At 29.6% G+C, this 23332-nt stretch overlaps 2 protein-coding genes and 1 pseudogene across 4 annotated transcripts; 2 read left to right on the top strand and 1 right to left on the bottom strand.

Moving 5' to 3' along the window:
- The first annotated feature begins 7880 nt into the window (after positions 1-7880).
- LOC113363226 (bifunctional coenzyme A synthase-like) lies at positions 7881-14316 on the top strand. Of its 3 annotated transcripts, none has more exons than XM_026605710.1 (9): positions 7881-8236; positions 8691-8890; positions 11688-12066; positions 12138-12286; positions 12500-12697; positions 12778-13032; positions 13105-13290; positions 14015-14161; positions 14238-14316. In XM_026605710.1, exons 2-9 carry the CDS (start codon positions 8711-8713, stop codon positions 14283-14285), a joined length of 1542 nt encoding a protein of 513 aa, XP_026461495.1. In that variant the 5' UTR covers positions 7881-8236; positions 8691-8710; the 3' UTR covers positions 14286-14316. The 3 variants fall into 3 exon arrangements, with proteins under 3 accessions (XP_026461495.1, XP_026461496.1, XP_026461494.1); XM_026605711.1 differs by lacking the exon at positions 7881-8236 and adding an exon at positions 8285-8394; XM_026605709.1 differs by lacking the exon at positions 7881-8236 and adding an exon at positions 8349-8417.
- A 653-nt stretch (positions 14317-14969) lies between these two features.
- Positions 14970-19160, bottom strand: LOC113385768 (insulin-like receptor). The gene is made up of 6 exons (XM_026623609.1): positions 19116-19160; positions 17719-17921; positions 17484-17627; positions 17307-17404; positions 17093-17229; positions 14970-16994 (listed from the first exon to the last, which is right to left on the bottom strand). Exons 1-6 carry the CDS (start codon positions 19158-19160, stop codon positions 14970-14972), a joined length of 2652 nt encoding a protein of 883 aa, XP_026479394.1.
- A 282-nt stretch (positions 19161-19442) lies between these two features.
- On the top strand, positions 19443-20279 carry LOC113385779 (annotated as a pseudogene).
- The last annotated feature ends 3053 nt before the right edge of the window (positions 20280-23332 follow it).

A 23332-nucleotide genomic window follows, 5' to 3' on the forward strand; every position in this document is an offset into this window, starting at 1 on the left:
GCAAAATATAAATTTCATGAGTGCATTTCTTACACAGGCAACACTGTAAATAACCCTGATCTGGTGTTTCGTCAGAAATATTCATCAGCATAGTTGGAATAACTATTTATTTATTGAATTCATCTCTTTGCTTTATTTAACTTAACAAACTTTTTTATTTGCCATTTTTCATTTTTTTACATCTTTGCCAGGGTAAAGACTCAGTTGGTCCATTTTACCCCACCCAGGTGCAAGGTTTTATAGAGATTATATAAACAAAACGGTTGAATCTAACTCAAAAGTAACAATACGTCTTAAAAAAAACGTATACTTATAAATTATTTCAAGGTCTGGTAAACTAAATTTCAGTGTTTGTAACCAAAAAAACTAACAACGAAAGAAAATACTTTTGTTATGTATTTTCAAGCATTGCTGTTTATCTCTCAACTTCGACGTCGAAAGAATCAATGTGATGGATAGTTATACATATTTTTCCCTCTACTTTCAAATATTGTTTTTTTTATTAAATTTACTGCTTTTTGAAATATCGGTGGTGAGCCTTTTTACCCGCGGATCTTTAAGCCCCGCTCTGGCCTACTTATGTGTATGGCTGTGTACAATGTTTTATTGAATTTTAATTTGATGCATTATCAAAACTAATTCTCTCAAAAGCATGGTAGTTCAAATAAAAACATCCATATCTTTACCAAAAAGTAGCTGGCAATGATACTAACAATGGTTGACTACGATATTTTCATATAAATGGCGTAGAATGTCCTGCACATTGGAGTGATTTATTTTCTGGACATTGAACGATTTATGAAGTAGCAGACCGAAAAATATCTATATCGTATATTCTGGCAAAAAATCCGAATGCGGTTTTCTAGAAACTAATTATTTTCACAATTTTGTGAATCATGCAAATGAACACAGATAACAACTAAGCAGAGTTAATATTCCATTATCTTTGTGTACATTTTTTATATCTAAAAGATACACACGGTTCTTCTGTAAGATAATTTAACTTACAAAAAAAAACGAGCGAAATAATTTGATCGTAATATTACCATATTATGCGCATTATATACCCATTAAAAAGATTACTCCGCGGAATAGTTAATGCAAATATATTAAATTAAATAAATGAACGTGAGAAAATTTTCATTGTTCACGAAATAAGCCAAAGTGGCAAACAAAACGCGGTTAAATACAATATGTTAACACGTTTACTCAAATTTTGTTCAATAAATTTTAAAATGATTTGGTGTTCATCATACGCGAACTACATTTTCACAATAAAATATCAATTGCACAAAGATGATTAGCAGATGAAACTTCTAAATATATAAATCTTTGGTATCGAATCTGTATTATATAAAAAGCAGAAAATAAATCAATGCCGTTGTAACAGTCATTAAAACTGAGATTATAATTAGAAATTGTAAGGAACTGTTATTTTAAATTTATAACTTTAAGCTTCTTAGTATAACTGTCAACAAATGTCACTTATAGAGCAATAAGCTGAGACGAAACCACGTTGGTAATAATTTATTTGAAGTCCTAATATAAGACTCTAAAGAAGCACTTGGTTACAAAATTAAGGATAAATATTGGAAGTTTGCTAAATGGTGGTTAATTCCATCATTTTATGCCCTTAGAAAAGTCCGAATTTATATGGATTTCACGTTGAAAACCTAATCAATAAATTGTGCGCCTGAAAAGCTAATATTGCCATAAGTTGTAGTTTGGATAGATATAAAAATTAATTTAAAAAAATACAGTGATCAGAACTAATCAGTAATAAAAATGATATATAATGACTTCAACATAGCTTAGTTAAATAAAGTAATTAAAGGTAAAAGCAGTTTTTATATATGAAAAATCGAGGATCATCCAAACAAGTTAACAAGATCTGTTAACAATGCATCTGCTGTAAGAAGTTGTCGTTAAGGACCTGTCTTAGACTTAATCACATATCACTCAATGGAGTGATTTCTATACATTTTTTTATTGAGACATTAAGCTTATCATAATAGCATATAAAGTTGTTACTTTCATTGCTATTAATATATGAACAAAAAATTGAAACTATTGTATGTTCAAAACACAATTTCAGTATTGGGCACAGCCTATTGTAAGAGGACATTGTTAGAAAAGCAATCCATTGACTGAACTTACTATTTGAGATATAGTTCATTTTTAATACTGAATATAAATTTAACACTAATATAGATTTTAGATATAGTTCATTTTTAATACTAAACGCTATTGAATAGCAACTTCACGGTCTCCTTTCTAATTGGGATACTGCAGCAATGGTTGGTACCCATTATATTTTCAAGTAAAACTCTATGGTCCTATTGCTTGATATCAAGCCGTCTCAGGCGAGTATGAAACGTATAACTTTTGATTGAAAGTCTTTAGCTTTAACCACTAATCGACGGCGGGGGTCATAAATGGCAATTAATAGAATTTTTGTCCAATATTGCATTTCATATAAAATATAAATTCAAATTGTTGTTCAAATTCAGGTGACTAGAAAAGATGTATGGCTGAGTCAGAAATTGTTTGCAAACCTTTGCTAAGGCAATTTTAATTATAAAGTGCTGCTCCACGTTCAGAAGAATCATAGAAGCTGACAAAAGCACAATTACTGAAAGTTATTATGAAAGATGAAAGATTAAAAAATTGGTTAATGCAACTTTTAACCGATGTATACTAAATAATAGTTTAATATATCTTATTATTTATAATTTAATATAAGGACCATATGATGAATATTAAATAATTTAAATGCTGTTAGAGATCATGAATAATAACGTTATCTTTTGATCCTTCCTTCTACCTACGCTCAATTACAATAATCAGCGCGTGGTTTTACTGATAATGACGAAGCTTTGCGCAAACTGCTCACACTTGGTTTCCACATATAAAATCAATATATATATTTGGATAAAATTATTTTCATTTATTTTTAATAATAAATACCCAAAGAAAACTTATTACAGTTTCTGTTACAAATACCCTGGTATTATGTATAGATTTATTAGTCGAAATTCTAGATTAGTAGAAATTTTGTCTTTAAATTTATCCAGCAACTTCAGTAAAAAATTCCAATATACAATAAAATTTCGATTTCGATCAAAATTAAAAAAAACAAAGCTTGCATTTTAAATTTAAACTAGCGGTGCATGACCGAATTAAAATTTTGAAAATCTGAATTATTTTCGATATTAAAAAAAACTTAGGATATTTTAAAAAAATTGAAATAAAAAAAATATTTTCCCGAAAACAATCGTTTCGTCAACATGAGCAAAAAGTTTTTTGAATCATTGAAATCAAATGCTTATTTCTCTCAAAAACTGCCATTTAGCTCCATATTCCAGAAACGGCTGAACCCGCCTTTGCCAAAATCTAATAACCATTCTTTCTCATTATTATGAATTGAATGTTTTTTGGATCATTGAAATCGGATGCTCGGTTTTCTCAAAAACTCAATTTCTATTTTCTGCACTCTTTGCTCCGTAACTCCAAAACAGCAGAACCGACCTTTGTTAAATACTAAGATATTGTAATCACCATATTTCCCTATCAATAAAAACCGAATGTTTTTTGAACCATTCAAATCGGTTGATCTGTGTACCCAAAAACATGGACGAAAAAAATGCCAAAATGCTCAGAAAACTTCAAAACGTGAAGATATGCAAAGAATTTCAATTTCGATTTTTGGACGATTACAATAACTTACCCTACACGGGATGTTAATAAATCTTAATTTGTTAATATATTTCCAAGTTTGGCACATATGATATGAAAACTGTGACTGTGATGAAACCTTTTGATTGAAGGCAAATTGTAAGTGCCAAAAAATACAAAAAATTAATAAAAATAGTTATTAAAGATGAATATAATGAAATAATTAAATAAATAAATACTAACATATTGAGCATATTTAGAATGCCAACATATTGAGCATATTTAGTTAGATGTGATATGAGCTTCTACTAATGCACAATTGCATTATTCATACATATTATTGATCTCTTCCTTTATTTAATCAATACCATTCAGTAGTTCGATCAATGATATTCTGCGAAAAAGTAATTAAATATAATTTGAATCACAAATTCATCATATTATAGCATTAATACAAATACTAATAATTAACCATTTTCTTTCATATAATGAGACGATAAACAAGAAATAAGAAAACTGATTACAATTTTTTATTGGTACATATATAAAAAGTAGTTCAAGATTTGAACATATTTTGAATTATTTTCATTGTCTATATGAACTCAGCAATTGTTTTTTTTTTAAATTTAATAGGAGGTAAACAAGTAGTTGCACTTTCTAGCTGTGGTATATTTTTAACATATATTTAAAACGTATTTTTTGAATAATTTTTTCTGCAGCAATGCCTCTCTGAAAAACTATTTTCATATAAAAGATCCATATTCTCAAGTAAAGATGTGATTGATATCAAGCTGGCAAAGGCGGGTAGCAAATCCGGAACTAAACCGTTGAACTAATATAGCAAACAACTTTTTTTTTCATAATATTTCATAAATAATATTATTTACTTTATTTCATAATTTCAGTCTTTTCAGTATAAAATAAAATTTTACCTAGTTTTACTATGATTTTGAGTATTACTTTATGAAGTTAAATTACTGTTCGCGGCTGATCAATAAATTTGGATATTTATCTATTTGGCACGATTCGCTAAAACGATGTCCATGAAAGATAAAAATCCGTACTTGATTCTATATCATTTAATCTACAAAAAAAATTAGATACAATATATTTTCCTATAGATAATAAATGACATATCGATAACAACTACTTCTTAGTACTTTGTTATGTCATTAACACATGCTTGATAAAACAATTAGACAGTGAATCGATGCGACACGTGTTAATAAACTGGACGATCGTTTAGAAAATATTTTTGTCTTATAAATACTGAACCATCAAAGAAGATTAAGGAAATTAATCTATAGAGAAGTAATTGAGCCATGAAAATCAAAGTAGCCGTGAATTTAATCGAAAAATAAATCATCCGGAAGTAAAATGTAATTATTACATATTTAAATTAAAGCCGTAATGCATATCGACTCAGGGCAATGGACTGACTTTATTAACACAAGAATGCCAGGGAAGGGTTATTTTTACTTGTCGATTGTAGACATATTTTAAATCTATATTAACAAGTGAAGAGTTGAAATATCAAACTGTCTGAGGTGGGTATCGAACCTGGAGCCTAGGGTTGCAAAGCCAATGTTCTTTATGCAGCAAAGGGAAAGCCTTGTAATCTATGTCATAGATTATATGGAACTATTGGATTAATTATATGATTCTCCACATTAGTTTTTCTTCCAAAACTATATTTCTGAAGGAATAAAAAACATCCTATAAATGGGCGCTAAAAATTACTATACGAGAGAAAAGGTATTTTTAGGTAATATAAATTTTGCCTTCTTCAAATGAAACTATTGGTTCAATTATATGATTTTCACAATAGGTTTTCTTTCACAATTCTAAAAATATCATAAACTAGTGGGGTGTATGACATCGTGGCTCAAGGCAAATTGCTGGAACTTCCCGTACCGTAACGAAATGATCGAGGAATTATTAAATTATTAAATATTAAATGTTTTCAAATAAATCATTATAAATATTGTAACAATGTCTAATATTTACAAGAATTATATAAACTGAATTGCAAAGTTAAACATATTTGTTTAAAGTACATTAGAACTTTTGTCAGAATTACGATTAAAATCTGAATTATTTTCGATATATAAAAAAAAATTGAAAAAAAAATTTGAAACAAAAAATTTTTGTTTCCAAAATCAATTATTTTGGTAAAACAAGCAGAAAGTTCTCTGAATCATTCAAATCAGACGCTTAGTTCTCTCAAAAACTGCCATTTTTTGTACATTTAGCTCTGTATCTCCGAAATGGCTAGGCCTGCCTTCTCTAAAAACTAATAACCACTTCTTCCAATCATTACTAATTGAATGTTTTTTTTAGATCATTCAAATCGGATGCTCCGTTCTCTCAAAAACTCGATTTCTATTTTCTGCACTCTTTGCTCTTCATCTCCGTAACTGCTGGACCTGCCTTTGCCAAAAACTAATCAGCACATCTCCCTATCAATAGGAATCGAATGTTTTTTGAACCATTCAAATCGGTTGATCCGTGCGCCCGAAAACGTAGACGAAAGATTGTATCCATACATACATACATACATACACACTCACACACATCCATTTTTTCTGAGGTATGCCAAAATGTTCAGAAACCTTCAAAACGTCGGGAAATGTAAAAATTTTCAATTTCGATTTTCGGCCCATTACGATAACTTACCCTACGGAAAGTTAATTAGTGCTAAAAAATTATTTGCATTTGTGTATTTTTTAGGTATTAAAACAGTTGCCTTCTTAAATATCTATGAGTCATTGATTATATGAAACTATTGGATCAATTATATGACTCTTCACAATAGTTTTTCTGCCAAAACTATAGTTCTGGAAAAACAAGATACATCCTATAAATTGGCGCTAAAAATTTCTTTGCGAGAGAAGAGGTATTTTTTCAATATTATAAATTTTGCCTTCTTAAATACATATTTTTAATGAAATATGTCAAAAAGAGATTTTATATATGACTGTTAGAACATTGTTCTAAAATTGTAAGTAGACTTTAGAGCTTTAGAATGAATATTGATGTCGATACTGTTGATAAATTATTAGTAGTATCATATTCTCTCATAAAAACTATTTCACTTACAACAATAAGATGTTTCAAACAATATCAACAAATATTACAAATTAAATATTGTAGCCTTGTAATACTAGTTTACAATCTTTTTGGATATTTTGGCCACATTGACCAAATAGTTGATAACTATAGTTACTCATTGAGAAAAGTATGCAAAAGATAGTAGAATTTCTTATACAAAAAATAACTTTTAACAAAGTTATATTTCAAATTATTGCGATATCTGGTATAAGCCTATATGTATGTAATCAAGGATTATTATCAATTCAAGAATCGAGAGAATAAGTTTTTTATCACTTTTATCATTAGTTTTAACTTGTGAAATATATTATATTATAGATTAGATAATGGAATGAATGAGTTCATTTATATTGAAATGTTACAAACCAAATTTGAACATCTAATATAAATTGAAGTTTTAGTAATTAAATAATTGCTAATTGCTTAAGTGCTAATTGAAAGTACTAAATGAAAGATTTCAAACATAATTATAAAAAAATATTATAAATAAACAGGGTTATAAAATATTGATTTTAAATATTTCTTAATACGAATAAATATACATAAGTCAACAGTTATTGAGTCGATTATTGCTGCAATTTACTTAAATATACATTGTATTGTATTTAAAAATTACTTTGCAAAACATTTCTTTGTTGATTTTGCAAAAACCGGCAAATATGAAGAACTGTAAACAAGAATATCTAAATAATTCGATATTTGTACATTCTCCCAAACTATAGTTGTCATATACATGTGTGTATGTTTATATATACATATATAGAGTAAAAATACTTCTCTTGAGTTCTTGCTTATGCAGAAATAAAAAATATAAATAAAATTCAAGTATACAATATATGACTTCATGTTATGACGGCATTTTTCTCATAAATTTCATTGTTAAACAACATGAGTCATTGACAAAACATAATTAAAAAACACCATTAAAAAAATTAAATCAGTTTTAAAAAAACGCATTTTTTCAAAGGGACTGACATTGAAACGTCAAACTTTGTTTATAAACTAACCTCTCAAAGGCCGCATAATATTTTATCATGTATAGTAAAATATAGTTTATAAATAAGCATAGATTTTTATTACTATATAATTACCTTAGTTTCAAATTAGCCATAAATTTTTCAATAGTAATTTCGTCCAAAAGGACAAAATCGGCTACCCCGACCTCGCTGTGTGTAGCCATGTTTCACTTTACAATTTGCAACTGACACAATCCACAACCGACAAAAGTAACAATTTAACACAAAATTCTATGCAAACATAACCATGAAAGTAATTACACTCAGAATATAAATTTATAAATTCATAATTAATTAACAAAATCAAAATCAATCGGTTAATCAAAATTATTCCTACATCACGAATGCGACTTGTGCAACGTCCGAAGGAATTTGTATAAATACGAGTCAAAGAAAACTATGGTAGCTTCTGGCACGATTTCTAAAAACATGGAGTGAGTATTGAGTTTAAGAATTGGATAAGATCGCTATAGAGGGCGTCACGAATTTCTATTATTATTGACAATTATACGATATTTATTTATCAAGATAAATTAAACTTTAGCCAACGTTTTTGTAATGTCATTGTTGCAAATAAAGTCCTGTAAAAACTGTTAGTATAATATAACATCAAAGGTTTGAAAAACTATTGTTTATTTCTAAAGAATCAACACTGGATTTTTCTTATGTCTGATATATTATTTCAATTATTAGCAATTCAAAATGATTTAAAATTTAGATAATATATATGATTATAGTATATTGATGTAATATATGAAATTCTATGAGCACATCAAATTAAAAAAGACACTGTCAATTATTGAGTCGTATTGTACGAATGTATTTGCCTTACAATCATTTAATGCCCTATTTGATACATTATTTCTTACATATTTCTAATATTTTCAGTCCAAAGAATACTCTGTTAAATGGCTAGGACAGGCTTATTAGTTATTACCAATTTATCGAGGCTATCACAAGTGTTATCTGCAGCAAGGCATCATGTAAATAAAACGTTATATGTTCATCTTTATCCTGGATACCGAAACACAAATGTATTGAAATCTCCTCCTTATTATACTCGTGCTGTGAGCACAGTATATTCACAGGTAGTAGAAAAATTACTTCAAGCAATATTATCAATCAGTAATGTATCATATTTTGCACATAAGGTGTTTAACACTAGAAAGACGGACGCAGTCATTTTGACTGTTTTCCATTTTCAAACATAAAAATAACTATGAATTTGAAGTCGCAGCTTCGTGAAATTTTGTGACTTTTTATACAACATATAAATGCGTAGATAAATCGTATTATTTGCCTTATCTCACTTTTATTTTCAATATTCTTACATGTTATGCCTGCATGGACGGAAAACAGTCATTTTGACTGCTATAGAAATTTTACATTACAAACGACTTTGTTATTTTATTGCAAATCGTTATCTCGCGTGCATTCATCTCCAATTGGCGATAATGCATTTGTTATATAAAAATAACCGAATTTTGGTAAGTATTGACATTAGACCGGTCTTTTTCACGTAGTAACTTCAGTATAACGCGTCGTTCAGTTGACTTTTTAGAACTTATAAATAAAATGTCGAAGAGAAGTGAATTATTGCAAAAGCTTACAAACATAAGTGAAGAGTGTTCCGACATAGAATCAAATGCAGAAAATTGGGCACAATAATCTGAAGATGAATCGGATTATATTCCACGTGAATCATCTGATTCTGAGGGTAGCGATGAAGGTGATCACTATTGATGAAAATGAAAGTGCCATCAGTGTATGCAGGAGGGTGCTAAAAGGCTCAGAAACTGATGAAAGAATTCAAGAAACGGAAACAGCTGTCGATGGTACTGTATGGACAAAAATTGCCGAATGTGGTACTCCAGGAAGGTCATCATCTAATTGTGTTTTCAAGGGTGTGAAAGGGCCAACAAGCTATGCAAAAAAGAATATTATTACAGGTGATCTTGTCAGTGCATTTTTGTTGATAATAGATAATTATATCATCAAACACATAAAACAGTGCACAGAAGAAGAAGGCAGTCGAATTTTGGGGTACGATTAGACAAATCGTTACCGGAAATACGTGCATTTATTGGAATTTTATATGCTCGTGGAGCCTATGAGGCAAAAAAATTGAAATTGACTTATTTATGGTCAGCAAAGAAGACATGGCAGATCAAAGGTAAAGAAAATATACCGTGAAATCCAGTTCCAATCCAGTAGATGACCCCTGCAAATATTTTTCAATATTTTGGATTTGGCTGCGATAAATGCCTGGATTCTTTACAAAGAAGCGACAGGAATAAAAATCCAAAGAAAACAAATCCTTAGAGAACAGTTTTTGTTTGAATTGGCAGAACAGCTTTCCGCGGACTACACGACATCAACACAAAAAAAATCAAAGGAAAATGATGACCCATAGACATCTTGCAAATACCAATAGTAATAAAAGAAAATTTTGCCAAATAAGACTTTGTAATAATAATAAAACTAATAATACGTGTCAAAGTTGCAACAAACATGTTTGCGGAAAATGTATCATAAAAAGATCTCAAATTATATTTGCATGAATTGTAAATATAATGAATTTTTTTTTCAGATGAACTATTTTTTTTATTTTTAGCACTCATAGATAATTTGTATAAATGTAAATAGTACATGAAATAATAAAAAATAATTTTAAACAAATTTCTAAACGCATTATTTATTTTTTTCACAACGCAGTCATTTTGACTGTTTTCAGGCAATGTAGGTATACTCAATTCGTCCGTCTTTCTAGTGTTAAACAGATTTGTAATTGCATTCAGTAGTTTCAAAACAGTAGACATGAAATAGTATTCAGGTAAATAGAACATTATATGTTCATCTTTATCCTGGATACCGAAACACAAATGTATTGAAATCTCCTCCTTATTATACTCGTGCTGTGAGCACAGTATATTCACAGGTAGTAGAAAAATTACTTCAAGCAATATTATCAATCAGTAATGTATCATATTTTGCACATAAGGTGTGTAAACAGATTTGTAATAGCCTTCAATAGTTCCAAAATAGTAGACATAAAATAGTAATCAGGTAAATAAAACATTATATGTTCATCTGGATACCGAAATGTATCGAAATTACCTCCTTAGTAGACCCGTGCTGTGAGCACAGTATATTCACAGGTATTAGAAAAATTACTTCAAGCAATGTTATCGATCAGTAATGTATCATATTTTACACATGAGGTGTATAAACAGATTTTTAATTGCATTCAATAGTTAGAAAACAGTAGACATGAAATAGTAATCAGGTAAATAAAACATTATATGTTCATCTTTATCTTGGATACCGAAATGTATCGAAATTACCTCCTTAGTAGACCCGTGCTGTGAGCACAGTATATTCACAGGTATTAGAAAAATTACTTCAAGCAATACTATCACTGTATCATATTTTACATGTAGGGTGTGTGAACAGATTTATAATAGCATTCAATAGTTCAAAGATAGTAAACATGAAATAGTAATTATGTAAATAAAACAATATTTACATAATTAAATGCTCATCTCTATCTAGGATGCAGAAATACAAATGTGTCGGAATCACCTTCTTGTTATACTCACTCTGTGAGCACAGTATATTTATAAGCAGTATTTCATCAATCAGTAATGTATCATATTTTACACATAATATGCGTAAACAGATTTATTATAGCATCCAATATTTAATAAATAGTAAAAGTGGATGTTTAGTTATTAACACATTACATACTATAAATAATTTTTGAACTCAGAATATATTTGTTGTTCAGAATGATTCTATTTTGCTGTATTACTTTACATAGAATAAGCTACTTTCAATAACATTTGCTCCTTTGCTATAACATATAAATAAATCTATATTTTCTAGGCAGTTAAACATTGTGGAAACATCGATGTAAGGATACTCATCTCATCACTGAAATATCCAGAAGCTAACATTGAACTTCAAAAACCTGTGGAAGTTGTTATGTTTGATAATGCCTTTACCAAAACTGAAACCAAAGACTTTCTTTCTAATTGCTTGATAAAAGATGTACCAGTAATTGTTCTACATGACAAAACAGAAATTGCTCAAGGTTTTAATGAACTTTGCGATTCAGCAGTAGAACCAGTAATGCATAACAATGTTGTTCTTGGGGGCACATTTGATAGATTGCATGTAGGACATAAGATACTACTTTCTGAGGCCATCTTACGAGCTAATAAAAGGGTTGTTGTGGGAGTTACTGAAAATAATATGCTAAAATGTAAGTGTAGTTTTATTTTTAAGATAATTTAGTGTTTTTATTTTCTGTCAATGATTTATTTTGTTTTGAAGCAAAAACTCTTTATGAACTAATTCAGCCTAGCTCTAAAAGAATGTCTGATGTCCAAGAATTCATGCAGGATGTAGATAGCACTTTAATGTATCAAATTGTGTCAATAAATGATCCGTTTGGTCCCACAAAAACTGATCCTGATATGCAGGTAATAATAAAAAGTATGTTGAACATTTGCTTCATTTTTTTTCTCAAAGTAAATGGTGTTGGCTTCTAAATTTATGACTTGATACAAAATACATTGATAACTTGCTATAATTAGATGCAATTTGTTTATAGTTTAAGCATAATATATCAATATGGAAAAAAACAGCCCATTATATATGAAATTATTGAAAATTGCATATTTATATCTTTTTAGCTAATAGTAGTAAGTTCAGAAACTTTAAAAGGTGGTCTTAAAGTGAACGATGTAAGATTGGAGAATGGTCTGTGTCATTTAAAAATACATTGTATTGATCTTGTGGAAGGATTTGACAATGGAGAGGGAAAAGAACATAAACTTTCCAGCAGTAATCAGAGAATGAATTTACTAGGTACAAGACTTAAAGAACCTAAGGTATTCAAAATACTTATTTTATATTTAGTTTGGTTTAGGACGTATTATGATTATTTCCTATATAGTTTCAATATTATTAGGATAATCCACTACTACCAAAAAAGCCATATCTCATAGGATTTTGTGGAGGTATAGCTTCTGGAAAATCTTCTGTTTGTCAGAGACTTCGTAAACTGGGAGCTGGTTACATAAACTGCGATACCTTGGCACATGATTTATATGAACCAGGTCAAAAATGCCACTATTTATTAAAACAAGAATTTGGTTGTGAAATATTTGATGAGAAAGACAATATTGATAGAAAAAAGCTTGGTGCTATTGTATTTGCTGACAAGGTTTGTATAATCTCATAAATCCAAATAATAAAGAAATAACTTTCAATTGTTGATAACAATGTTCAATTTTAGAACAAACTCAATACACTAAATTCAATTGTGTGGCCAGTTCTGAGAACTGAATTGAGAGAGGCAATTTCAAATATGAGTTATGAAATGGAATCTGAAATAATTGTGGTTGAAGCTGCTGTGTTATTACAAGCTGGTTGGGAGAATGAATTTCACGAGATATGGTCTTGCATCATATCAGAGAAAGAAGTTAGTTTTAAATTACTAATATATATATATATATATATATATATATATATATATATACATATATACTTATACAAGTAGCCCATGTATAACAGGGTAGTTACATGCCAAACAACTGTAAAGCAAATCCGTGTAATACGGGATAAACAACTAGTACAAAAAAAGAAATTACGATCCAAGGATTTAAAAAAACATACTACAAATTACCATTTGATAATAAATATTATTATATTTATTAAATTTTCTTAAGAAGTAACACACATTAAATTAATTAATCAATCTTTTTTCATTATAACTAACAAGTAATTGCAATACAACTCGATTGGTTTTTCAAGATATCTCCATACTCTGAAAATTTTTCTGGTCTGTGTCATTTCATGCTCTATTTTTTGCAATAAAATTTATGTATACGATTGCAAGCTTTTAGCAAAAAGAAATGCTCGAATAAAAAATCTCAAAAGAGTTATCTTTTGCACTAGTTTCATCACATTTATTGAGATATTGTTTGGCAATTTTAATAACTCTAGATTAGATGAAATTTGCTGTTCATTAGTTTTACTACATTGCTTATATTGCTTTGATCAACCGTTTTATAGCAAACTCGTACCTTGAAACTATACCTTGTTATGTTATAAGGAGGATTGTCTCAATTTTCAAACCGTGTTCTAGAAGTACTATGTTATACAGAGGTTGCCTGTATATATAAAAATAGTAACTCTATTTCTAGGCTATCAAGAGACTTCAAGATAGAAACAAATTGAGTGAAGCAGATGCTATTGCAAGGATTTCGGCACAACCTGATAACAATGAATTTGTATCAAAATCTAATGTTGTTTTTTGTACATATTGGAGTAGGGATTACACACAAACACAAGTATGTTTAATTATCTGTTCAAATGGATACCTAAAGTTTTCTTACAAATAAAAATAATCTATTTATTTTGTTGCAGGTTGAGAAAGCATGGTCACTCTTACAGAAAAAGTTGTCCAAGTTATAACATTAGACAAAAGAGCAATTTTTAATATGTGGTAAAGGTATTATAATTGTTAAATTTGTATATATTTTATGTGATTTTTTATTATGATGCAAATTTGCTTAAATATATTTTTATACCTTCTGAAATAAGTTAAATTTGTAACTGCAAAGATATCAAGATATTATATATAACTTTATGATATTAAACTTGCCTTGACAAAACAATTTTTTATAAATTGTGCACATTTATTCAAAGTGCAAAAATATAACATTTTTCAAATGCAAGAATTTTATAAAAATGGATTATGGCAAATATTGTTAAACGTACACATAGTGTTTATATAAAACTTTATTAATTTTGTACAACTGTTGTACCAGATGCTATATATATTTATTAATCATACATGTTGGATAATAATATTTATAAAACAGTCAAATAATACAAAATTTCATATTATTGAAATAGTCTATTCCAATACTAACCTGAACTCTTTGTAGATGTGATTAAATGATGAATTTTTTTTTTAGGTAATCTAGGTGATTTAGGTGAATTTTGCGATTAATTTTGTATTTAGAAGTTTCTGAGCATGTTAGATTTGGTTACATATACTAACAATAGTATAGAGGCAACACTTAGATTGGATATATAGTTTCTTAAAATCTTTTAATCATGTTTAGTATTTTATCACAGTGTATTTTTTACAACTCATTGGTATTCATTAGCGCAGGCATGTGCTTCTATAGAGGCGCTGGTTAGAAATGTATTTGGTTTAATTTGCACTGTATCATCTATATCTGGGCGACTATGAAAATATCTAACATTAAAATCTCTCTTTATCAAACCTAAATTAGGAGCAGTGTCATCGAATAATTGATTAGTAATTTCATCAATCAAAATTTGACGGCGCATATCTTGTTCTTCACCATGAGAATCATTCCAAGAATCATTGCGCATTTTAGAACAAGTTGACTGTTTTTTCTTAAAGCAAGATGATTTTGCATAAGGCGTGCAAAAACAATTGTGTTTATTCAAACAGTAAATTAAAACAGCCATTAAAGCAATGCCTGGAGCACAATACAATAGCACTATACCCGTATTTGGAAACTGTATTTCGATTTTCGTCACATTAAATTCGACCATGTTGGTATATCGACCGTCTCCTGCTAGAGATTGGGCTTTCACACGAGTCTTATAAGTTCCATCTTCTAGAAGTAATGTATGGGTGTAGTTATTCATAGCATGATGAAGTCTGGTGACACATTTTGTCATAAATGGAGCCTTTTCCCATTCATATTTACCATATTCTATAAAATAAGTAATAATCACACCATTTGGTTTTTCAGGTTCTGACCATTTCAAAAAGACTTCATTATTTCTGGTTTCGACTCGGAAATCCAATATGTCATCTGCTCTGATGTATTTTCCTGCACGGTCTGTAAAATGCTCTATTGGGCTGCACACCTCATAATTTTTTTCGTTTATGTTGCAAGCCGCTAGTTGTAATGTGTATAACCCGTAATACCTTAGATGATTGACGGTATACTGAGTCAATTCTGCACTGAAATTTATAGTTGTAACTTCGTAATATCCATCAACTATAACATCTGGAAATTCTTTAACTCTAACATGTGGTGCTAATGCTCTACGGACTCTATTACTTGAGTATTTCATTTGGGAACAACTGTGATGCGTTTCTGCTCCTTCAATGCAAATATCACTTTCATCTTGATCAATACTTAATAATGGTTCGTCATCAGGACAAAAACATGACTGTTGTGCTGGTGCTGATTGGATCATTTCCAGTTCGGGATTAGTTTCTATATCCTCCATTGGTTCTTTACAATAATTCCTTGGGTCTAGAAAATCATTTTCATCAGGATGATGAAATACATATAACTTGTAATGACTTAGGATACCATTTGGTGTTGAAGGTGGAAACCATGTTATAGTTATAGAACTTGAGTTTTTGCTTACAGTCCTAATTCTTTCAACACCAGATGGTTGATCAGTCAAAGTTTTAAAATACTCTAGGTTAGATTGAACTTCTTGATGGAAATTTAGAACAGGACTTTCTAAATCATATGATCGAACATAGAATGCATATTGTGTGAAAGCGTTAAGATCAGTCAAAGTATATTTTAAATATTGACTTTGAGTCTTCTCTTTAAACTGAGTACCGTTCCAGGAGTTTTCCAGACATGTATCCATACCATAATAAATTCTCACATTTTTTTCGGGAGCTTTTATATAATATATCATATATCCATTAGAACTAACGTTTTTATAGTTCTCCCAGTAAATAGTAGCATTTGTGGTGAATACATTTCCTGCAAAGGTTTTGATTTTTACAAAGTTACAGTTAGCTTTGTATCCATTCCAGCTAGGAAAAGAATCTTTTAATGATAGTTTTGTTAAGTTTGTATATTGCTGGAATTTTTCTATTTCTGATAGGCACAAGTATGGGTTGTTGTTGAACAAAATAGAACCCTTTTCTATGCGGAGACTGGTCACATTAAAAAGGTTTTGTAAATTTTGATTTTCAAATACCATCAGAGAATATTTGTTGGAATCTAATTCTTCATTTCCATGTATAACTTTCAAATTAGTAAAAAAATGAAGTGATTTTAATGAAAATGATCTATACACTTTTAAGATACCAATTATTTCTTCTATCTCACTCAAGTTGTGTAGCAAGTCTTGAGTAATATCAATGGCTTCTGATAACCGTATCTAAAAAAAATTAATAGTTTGCTTTGCATATTTATATTTATTACTTTAGAAGTGCTATATCTACATTTTCAACTAAAATATATGATATTTTTGGATACCTGCAAACTCCCGTTTACGATCGTACATCCTTTAAAATGTTGCGCATCAGAGATGGATGTTATTATAGCACCTCGACACACATTAGGGCATTTCTGCTTAGGGCATTTTATGCAAATGCCACTGGAGTTCATAAATCCTTTAAAACATATAATAAGACTTAGAAAAAAAAAAATAGACAAAGACTGCTAAACGTACAACTGATTAGGAACAAACCTGCCGGACATTCTAATAAGCAAGAGTTTTCGTAAATTACTTTATCATTCACACATTTTGCCGGATTTGAACATCGCATAGTATCCAGAAAAACTAATCTAATGAAAACATCAGTACTTTTATTTTATAAAGAAGTTAATTTATTTATACATATCAGAAGTCGTCTACCTTTCTTACCTCTCCGGCGGGCATCTATCTACGCATATACTTCCATTGCGCAATGTTCTGCAGACATTGCACTGAGCAGGTCCTGGTCCAGTACAGGCTCCTAAACATTGTTCGTCACATTCGGGGTGGTAAACAGCAAATTTTTGGCATTTGCTGCAATTCAAAACTTGAATTTTTTTAAACGTTACATCGATCGGCAAATAATTTTTGGCAATAGAAAAAAGATATGAACAATACCACTTACTCTTTAGTCCAACAATTATTATTGGTGCAGCTATTACAATTTTCAATTAATGAACATTCATTAGGCAATTGATTGTTCAAGAAAAAGTTACTACCCGTTGCAGTAATGTTTTTCCATAAAATAGTATTGACATAGCAGAGCTTAGGATTTCGTTCAGCTCGGACTGCGCCATGCTGGATTGAATAAAGACCTGGTAGACCAATCTAAATGAGCAATTGAAAATATAAATTATTAAATATATAAAACTATATATTTGTTGAAAATTTAGCAGCAGAGATATTGTTTTTCGAAATGTTAAATTTATTTAATTCACTTTCTGAAGTAAAAGTTTATTATTATTTATTAAGAAAAGTGAAACATTTTTCGTTCACATTTGTACCAAAAATCATAAACCAATTTTGTAAATTTAAAAACTGCATTCAGTTGGTATTATTTGGTTAGGTTTTTCATAATTAATTGTTGATTTTTGAAGTAAAACTTCTTTAGAGGCGACTAGGGGGTAAATCTGTGAAAATGCAACGGAAGAGCGTTACGCTCGAGTCGAGTGCCAATGATTCGTCATTCGCTGTCGATGATATCATTTCTATACGGTCAATTGTGATTGGTCGTCGTGTCGCGTGAGTATGATTATGCTTTAATTGTCTGCTTGATTTGAAAAAAAAATGGCTGGATTGGAAGAATATTTTATCCCGTCTTCAGTAAACCATTATGGTGAAAATAATAAAGCAAATAAAAAATCTGACGTGTAAGATTTGACGTGACGTAAGTTTTTTTTTAATAATTTCTATATTATACGTAGTTTCTATAATTTTTTTAAGTTATTAAAATGGAAAATATTTTTATAGGCAAAACAGATATCACAGCTGCTCAGAGAATGAGATCAGCGAAATAGTAAAAAAAAACATGAGTGAAATTCATGATAAGTGAGATTGTGAAAACAATATTTTTTTAGGCGTCGTTTAACATAATCCACTGCGTGAAAGAATATTATAGAATTCATTAATACTTCATTTCTCTAATAAAGGTTTAAGTCCTAAATGCAATTACTTCATTTCTCTAATGAAGGTTCAAGTCCTGAATGCTAATTACAATGACAAACCGACCATGTTATATTTGAAGTATGACTTTAATTTTAAAATTGTTTTCAAATACTATAAATATTTTTAATGCTATTATAAATATATAATTTATAATTTATTATTATATGTGTAACGGTTGACTAAATGTGTACGTCACGAGTGTTACCATATGTATTTATTTTTAACTTAAATGCCATCTTGTACAATAGCAAAAAAGTTTTACTTCAATCGCGTGTTAACCTTACGCGCATTCATTTTTTTTTATTTATCATGGTCTTCTCTTCTTTTATCTATGGTCTGAATAAACATTCTATTAACATGATAGGCTGAATCTGAAGTTTGTTGTAATAATAATAACAACATTGTAATAATGTTGTAATAATAGACATAATGCGTATAATATCAAAAAGAAATTGCAATGATTAGTTTTTAATATGTTTTATAAAAAGCGAGTACTTTATTTTTGAAATAAACGGTAAAAAAGTGCTAAATCACAATTCTTTTTGATTAGGTCGAATCTTTGCACATATCAAACTTCAAGTCTACCAATTTATTTAAATGCCCTGTCAAATTTTATTTGGAAATAGAAGCGTTGTGGACGTAGTTTGAACTTATCAAATTAAATATTTTTATATATCAAGTAAAATGTCTGAAAGTAAATCAAGGTACAATACATCACTCAGACAATTGGCTGTTCGTTTTGCTTCGTTATTACAAAATGCACAGGGTAGAGTTTTAGACTTAAAATTGGCCGCGGATGTATTAAAAGTTCGCAAGATGAGAAGAATATACGATATAACAAGTGTTTTAGAAGGAGTAGGTCTGATCGAAAAACTAACTAATTTTGTTATATGGAAAGGACCAGGCTCTGCATCTGCAGAGGCTGCAGAAAGGTCAAGTGAGTTAAAAAATGAAATTAGTCAACTTGAAGAACTTGAAAAACAACTCGATGCGCAAGTAAGATGGGCCATAGATAGTGTTATGAACATTTTGGAATGCAATGAAAATATACCATATATTTATGTCACTGCAAAAGACATACTACAATTGTTTGACGATTCAACGGTTATCGTGCTGCAGGGAGGTAATGACGCCATTGTTAATGCTCATTTTGCAGGTTATGTTGAACAAGGAGATGATAATATAGTACATGTATTAGCCGGAACCGAACCTGTTTCTGCACTACTTTTGACTTCCGAAAAACTTATGGACGATGAAGCTTCAGAAAATGAAGTCTCTGCAGAACAACATAATGGAACCGCAATTAAAAGTGATGGTGTTAAAGCAGAGCAAACTGAAACAAAAATGGAGGCAGAAGTATTTTTCGTTGAGGACTCGGAATTTAATGCTGAGGAATTAATTATTGATACCGACGCGCCTTCTTTAATGAATTTGAGCCCACCACCCAACAGAAGTGACTACCTATTTTCTTTGGACAGCAACGAAGGTGTTTGCGATTTATTCGACATAGATGATGCATAAATTACGTACTAGTCAATAGAAACCTAAATATCATGAGAGAAATTATCACTTGTACTACATGTTAAAATGTAAATATTTTATTAAATAAAATTTTATGTATATTGGTATTGGTAATGTTGTATGCCACTTGCACCTTTACAAAACCTTTTACTATAGTAGACAATATAGTTTACTATAGTAGACAATATATTAATATTAACAAATAGAAAATCGTCACAATATATTTGTCATAATACAGATTAATAATTTATAAATCAGATAAAAAAGTGCTTTTTAAAATTGAAAAAAATAGCGTTAAAAATCTGTTTTATGACAAATATATTGTGACGATTTTCTATTTGTTAATATTGATATTGTTTTAAGCGGTATTTTAAAAGATTTTTTATATAAAAACTATTTAATAATAAAATACTAAATAGCATAATTACTTCTAAAAATACCGCGTCTTATGCGTTTGCTTGTTTATGATAATTTTTATAATTGAATATTTTTTTAATAACGTTAATATTTATTATAGCCTTCACAGAGTTTATTAGCCATGTAGCAACTTCATAATTTTCTGGTTTTAAATATTTTATTTTATTGTTTTGTTTTTTTGATGTGGTTTAATATTTTGTTTTGTGTTTTTCCTGGTGTGATATATTTAAAAAACAGGTATTCCCCGTTTTACACGGAAGATAGATTCTATAAAAAACCGTGTAAGGGGGCGTCCATTAATCACGTGAGGTTTTTAAGGGGAGGGGAGTTTGGCAAAAAATTACGAAATATCACGTGGATATTAAATTTTTCAAAAATCCAAACGTAAATGCAAAATTAATAAATAATAATTTCACGTAAATGCAAAATTAATAAATTTAGTGAAAAAAGATTATTTCCAAAAACCGTGTAAGATCGAAATCGTGCAAAACGGGGGATAGGTGTATGCTAAATGGTGACACAAGATACATAGTTCAATTATACCAGTTTACCTCTATAAGTTCTCTAATTCTCCTTATTTATTTATGCTTTATAAAAAAATTTAAGTTCAAATTGATTCTACGTTTTAGTTAGAAAACATTTGTATGTGAAAAAGAAAAGGGCTGTTCTTAGGGTTTTCCGGGCAATTATTCGATTTTTTCGCCGTAAGAACCATCCTTGGACTTCAACGAACATTTTAAAAAAAGAATTGGCCAAATTGGTCCAGGCGTTGTTGAGTTATGCGCTTACCAACACATTTTGCTATTCATTTTTATTTATAAGAAGATATATATATATATATATATATATATATATATATATCCAGCAGTTTTCAAATCGATTACTCACAAGTGAGAATCAATTACGACTTTAATAACTCAATTGAACGGAGAACCTTTCGGCGATAAAATTAGATTAACTACTTCACTCTTATAATGATATCACTATTATGAAATTGCAAACGTTAATGTGCTGAGATTATTAATTAGCATGATTATTAGTTTTTTAACCACTCAAACGATTTCAAAATATTGATGAAATTATGTTAAGTAGTAAAATATTAAAACAACCTGATCATAAATGGTATGTGCGTTAAATTGTGCATTTATGTTTTGCAGAAGGTGTTAGATATAGTTATCAATTGTTATTAATTAGATAGGATTTTATCTTAAGATACCTCAATCATGTCGGGCATTTCGTAGATGATAAGAGCGTAGTTGGCAAGCAGCTTCTGGCCTCTGATCACCTGCAGGTTCGGAAACATCTCGGCAAGGCTGGTCAGGCCTTTAACTCGGTACAGCAGCACAAAATGAGTGACTTCCACCAGGTCTGGGTACACGTGATGTTTAAAGTCTGCAGAAGTCGCGTTGTCCATCAACACGATCTGAAGATACCCTAGGACGGCTGTACAATTTCTTAGAGCGAACAGACTGTTTGGCGTATTCCGCGCGTCGATGTTGTCGCACAAACGCTCGGAACGGACATCAATTACAATTATAATTATAAAGAAATGTATCACATAGTTAAACATTTTTTACATCGACTTTGATTAGTTTTATCTAGATGGCTAGGTGCATGTGCACGTAAGTCTGCAGCCCGTTGGTAAATGATTCGAGCCATCAATGAATCGGTTTTACAATGATGAACCCTGAGAACTCTGCAAGTGACACCAAAGCTGCGATGATTCAATTATATTTCAAAAATGTTACTTGAGGTCAATAAATTGATTCGATCGAGCGATTGGGTTTTAAGTGCGTCACCGCCTTTTCAAGCCGCGCAATGTCTTGATACGTCGTAAATTAGTTGAAACAGACCGAGCTCTGGCGAAACTAATATGGAAAACAGAAAACTATTTTCTTCTGTGAGATTAATATTTAGTTAAACAAACAGTCTATAGCTGGTTAGACACAATAAATAATTATAAGAAAATAGTTGAATTACATATTTAAAATGCAATGCAAATATTCATATTATGCAGATACAGAAAGATCATAGATAAACACTATGGAGAAAGATGTAAATGGGACAAGAAAATCTCATTTATTGTGATGTTTTTTCATGTGATATTAAAACAAAATACATTTGCTAAAAAATCTTCTATGAGAATACTTTATCATGCTGTTGCGCAAGTCTTTATCAAAATGAACAATTTCAATATATGAGTTACGTTTAAATAATTTTGTCGTTCATAATAATTTGTCATTTATAAAAATATGTCATATTTGTTGAATAATCAATGATAAGTCTCACTAATTTGGAGATCTTACATTTATTATTGCTTGTTATTATTACCTTTTAATTTATATTTTAACATATTGTTGAATTGCCAATTACGCAAATTGTTTTTATAGTATCTGAATTTTATGCAGTTGTATAGAATACATATTGTATCATAAACAATATACTATTATTTTATATTTTCATACATTTGATCATTATTTAGTCATTACTTTAAAATTTATAGTTTATATATTTGAAATTGGCGCTACTAACAGTGCTGCCACGCGGCCATATTGAAATTAACGGATGAAGGTTGTTTTAACGGATTATTCTTGGATATGGCAACACTTTATCTTACTGCTGTCACTTTTTAATAT

Source organism: Ctenocephalides felis, unplaced genomic scaffold (assembly GCF_003426905.1).
Source record: "Ctenocephalides felis isolate EL2017-DRISC unplaced genomic scaffold, ASM342690v1 CF-g0.4_SCAFFOLD_00845, whole genome shotgun sequence".
Lineage (NCBI taxonomy): Eukaryota > Metazoa > Arthropoda > Insecta > Siphonaptera > Pulicidae > Ctenocephalides > Ctenocephalides felis.

Coding starts and splice junctions, on each gene's coding strand:
- LOC113385768 (XM_026623609.1), bottom strand. CDS start 19,160: ATGTTGTTATTATTATTACAACAAACTTCAGATTCAGCCTATCAT. Junction 17,922..19,115: donor CTTCAGATTCAGCCTATCAT/GTTAATAGAATG, acceptor TTGCTCATTTAG/ATTGGTCTACCAGGTCTTTA. Junction 17,405..17,483: donor GATAGATGCCCGCCGGAGAG/GTAAGAAAGGTA, acceptor TGTTTTCATTAG/ATTAGTTTTTCTGGATACTA.
- LOC113363226 (XM_026605710.1), top strand. CDS start 8,711: ATGGCTAGGACAGGCTTATTAGTTATTACCAATTTATCGAGGCTATCA. Junction 12,287..12,499: donor AAACTGATCCTGATATGCAG/GTAATAATAAAA, acceptor ATATCTTTTTAG/CTAATAGTAGTAAGTTCAGA. Junction 13,291..14,014: donor GCATCATATCAGAGAAAGAA/GTTAGTTTTAAA, acceptor CTCTATTTCTAG/GCTATCAAGAGACTTCAAGA.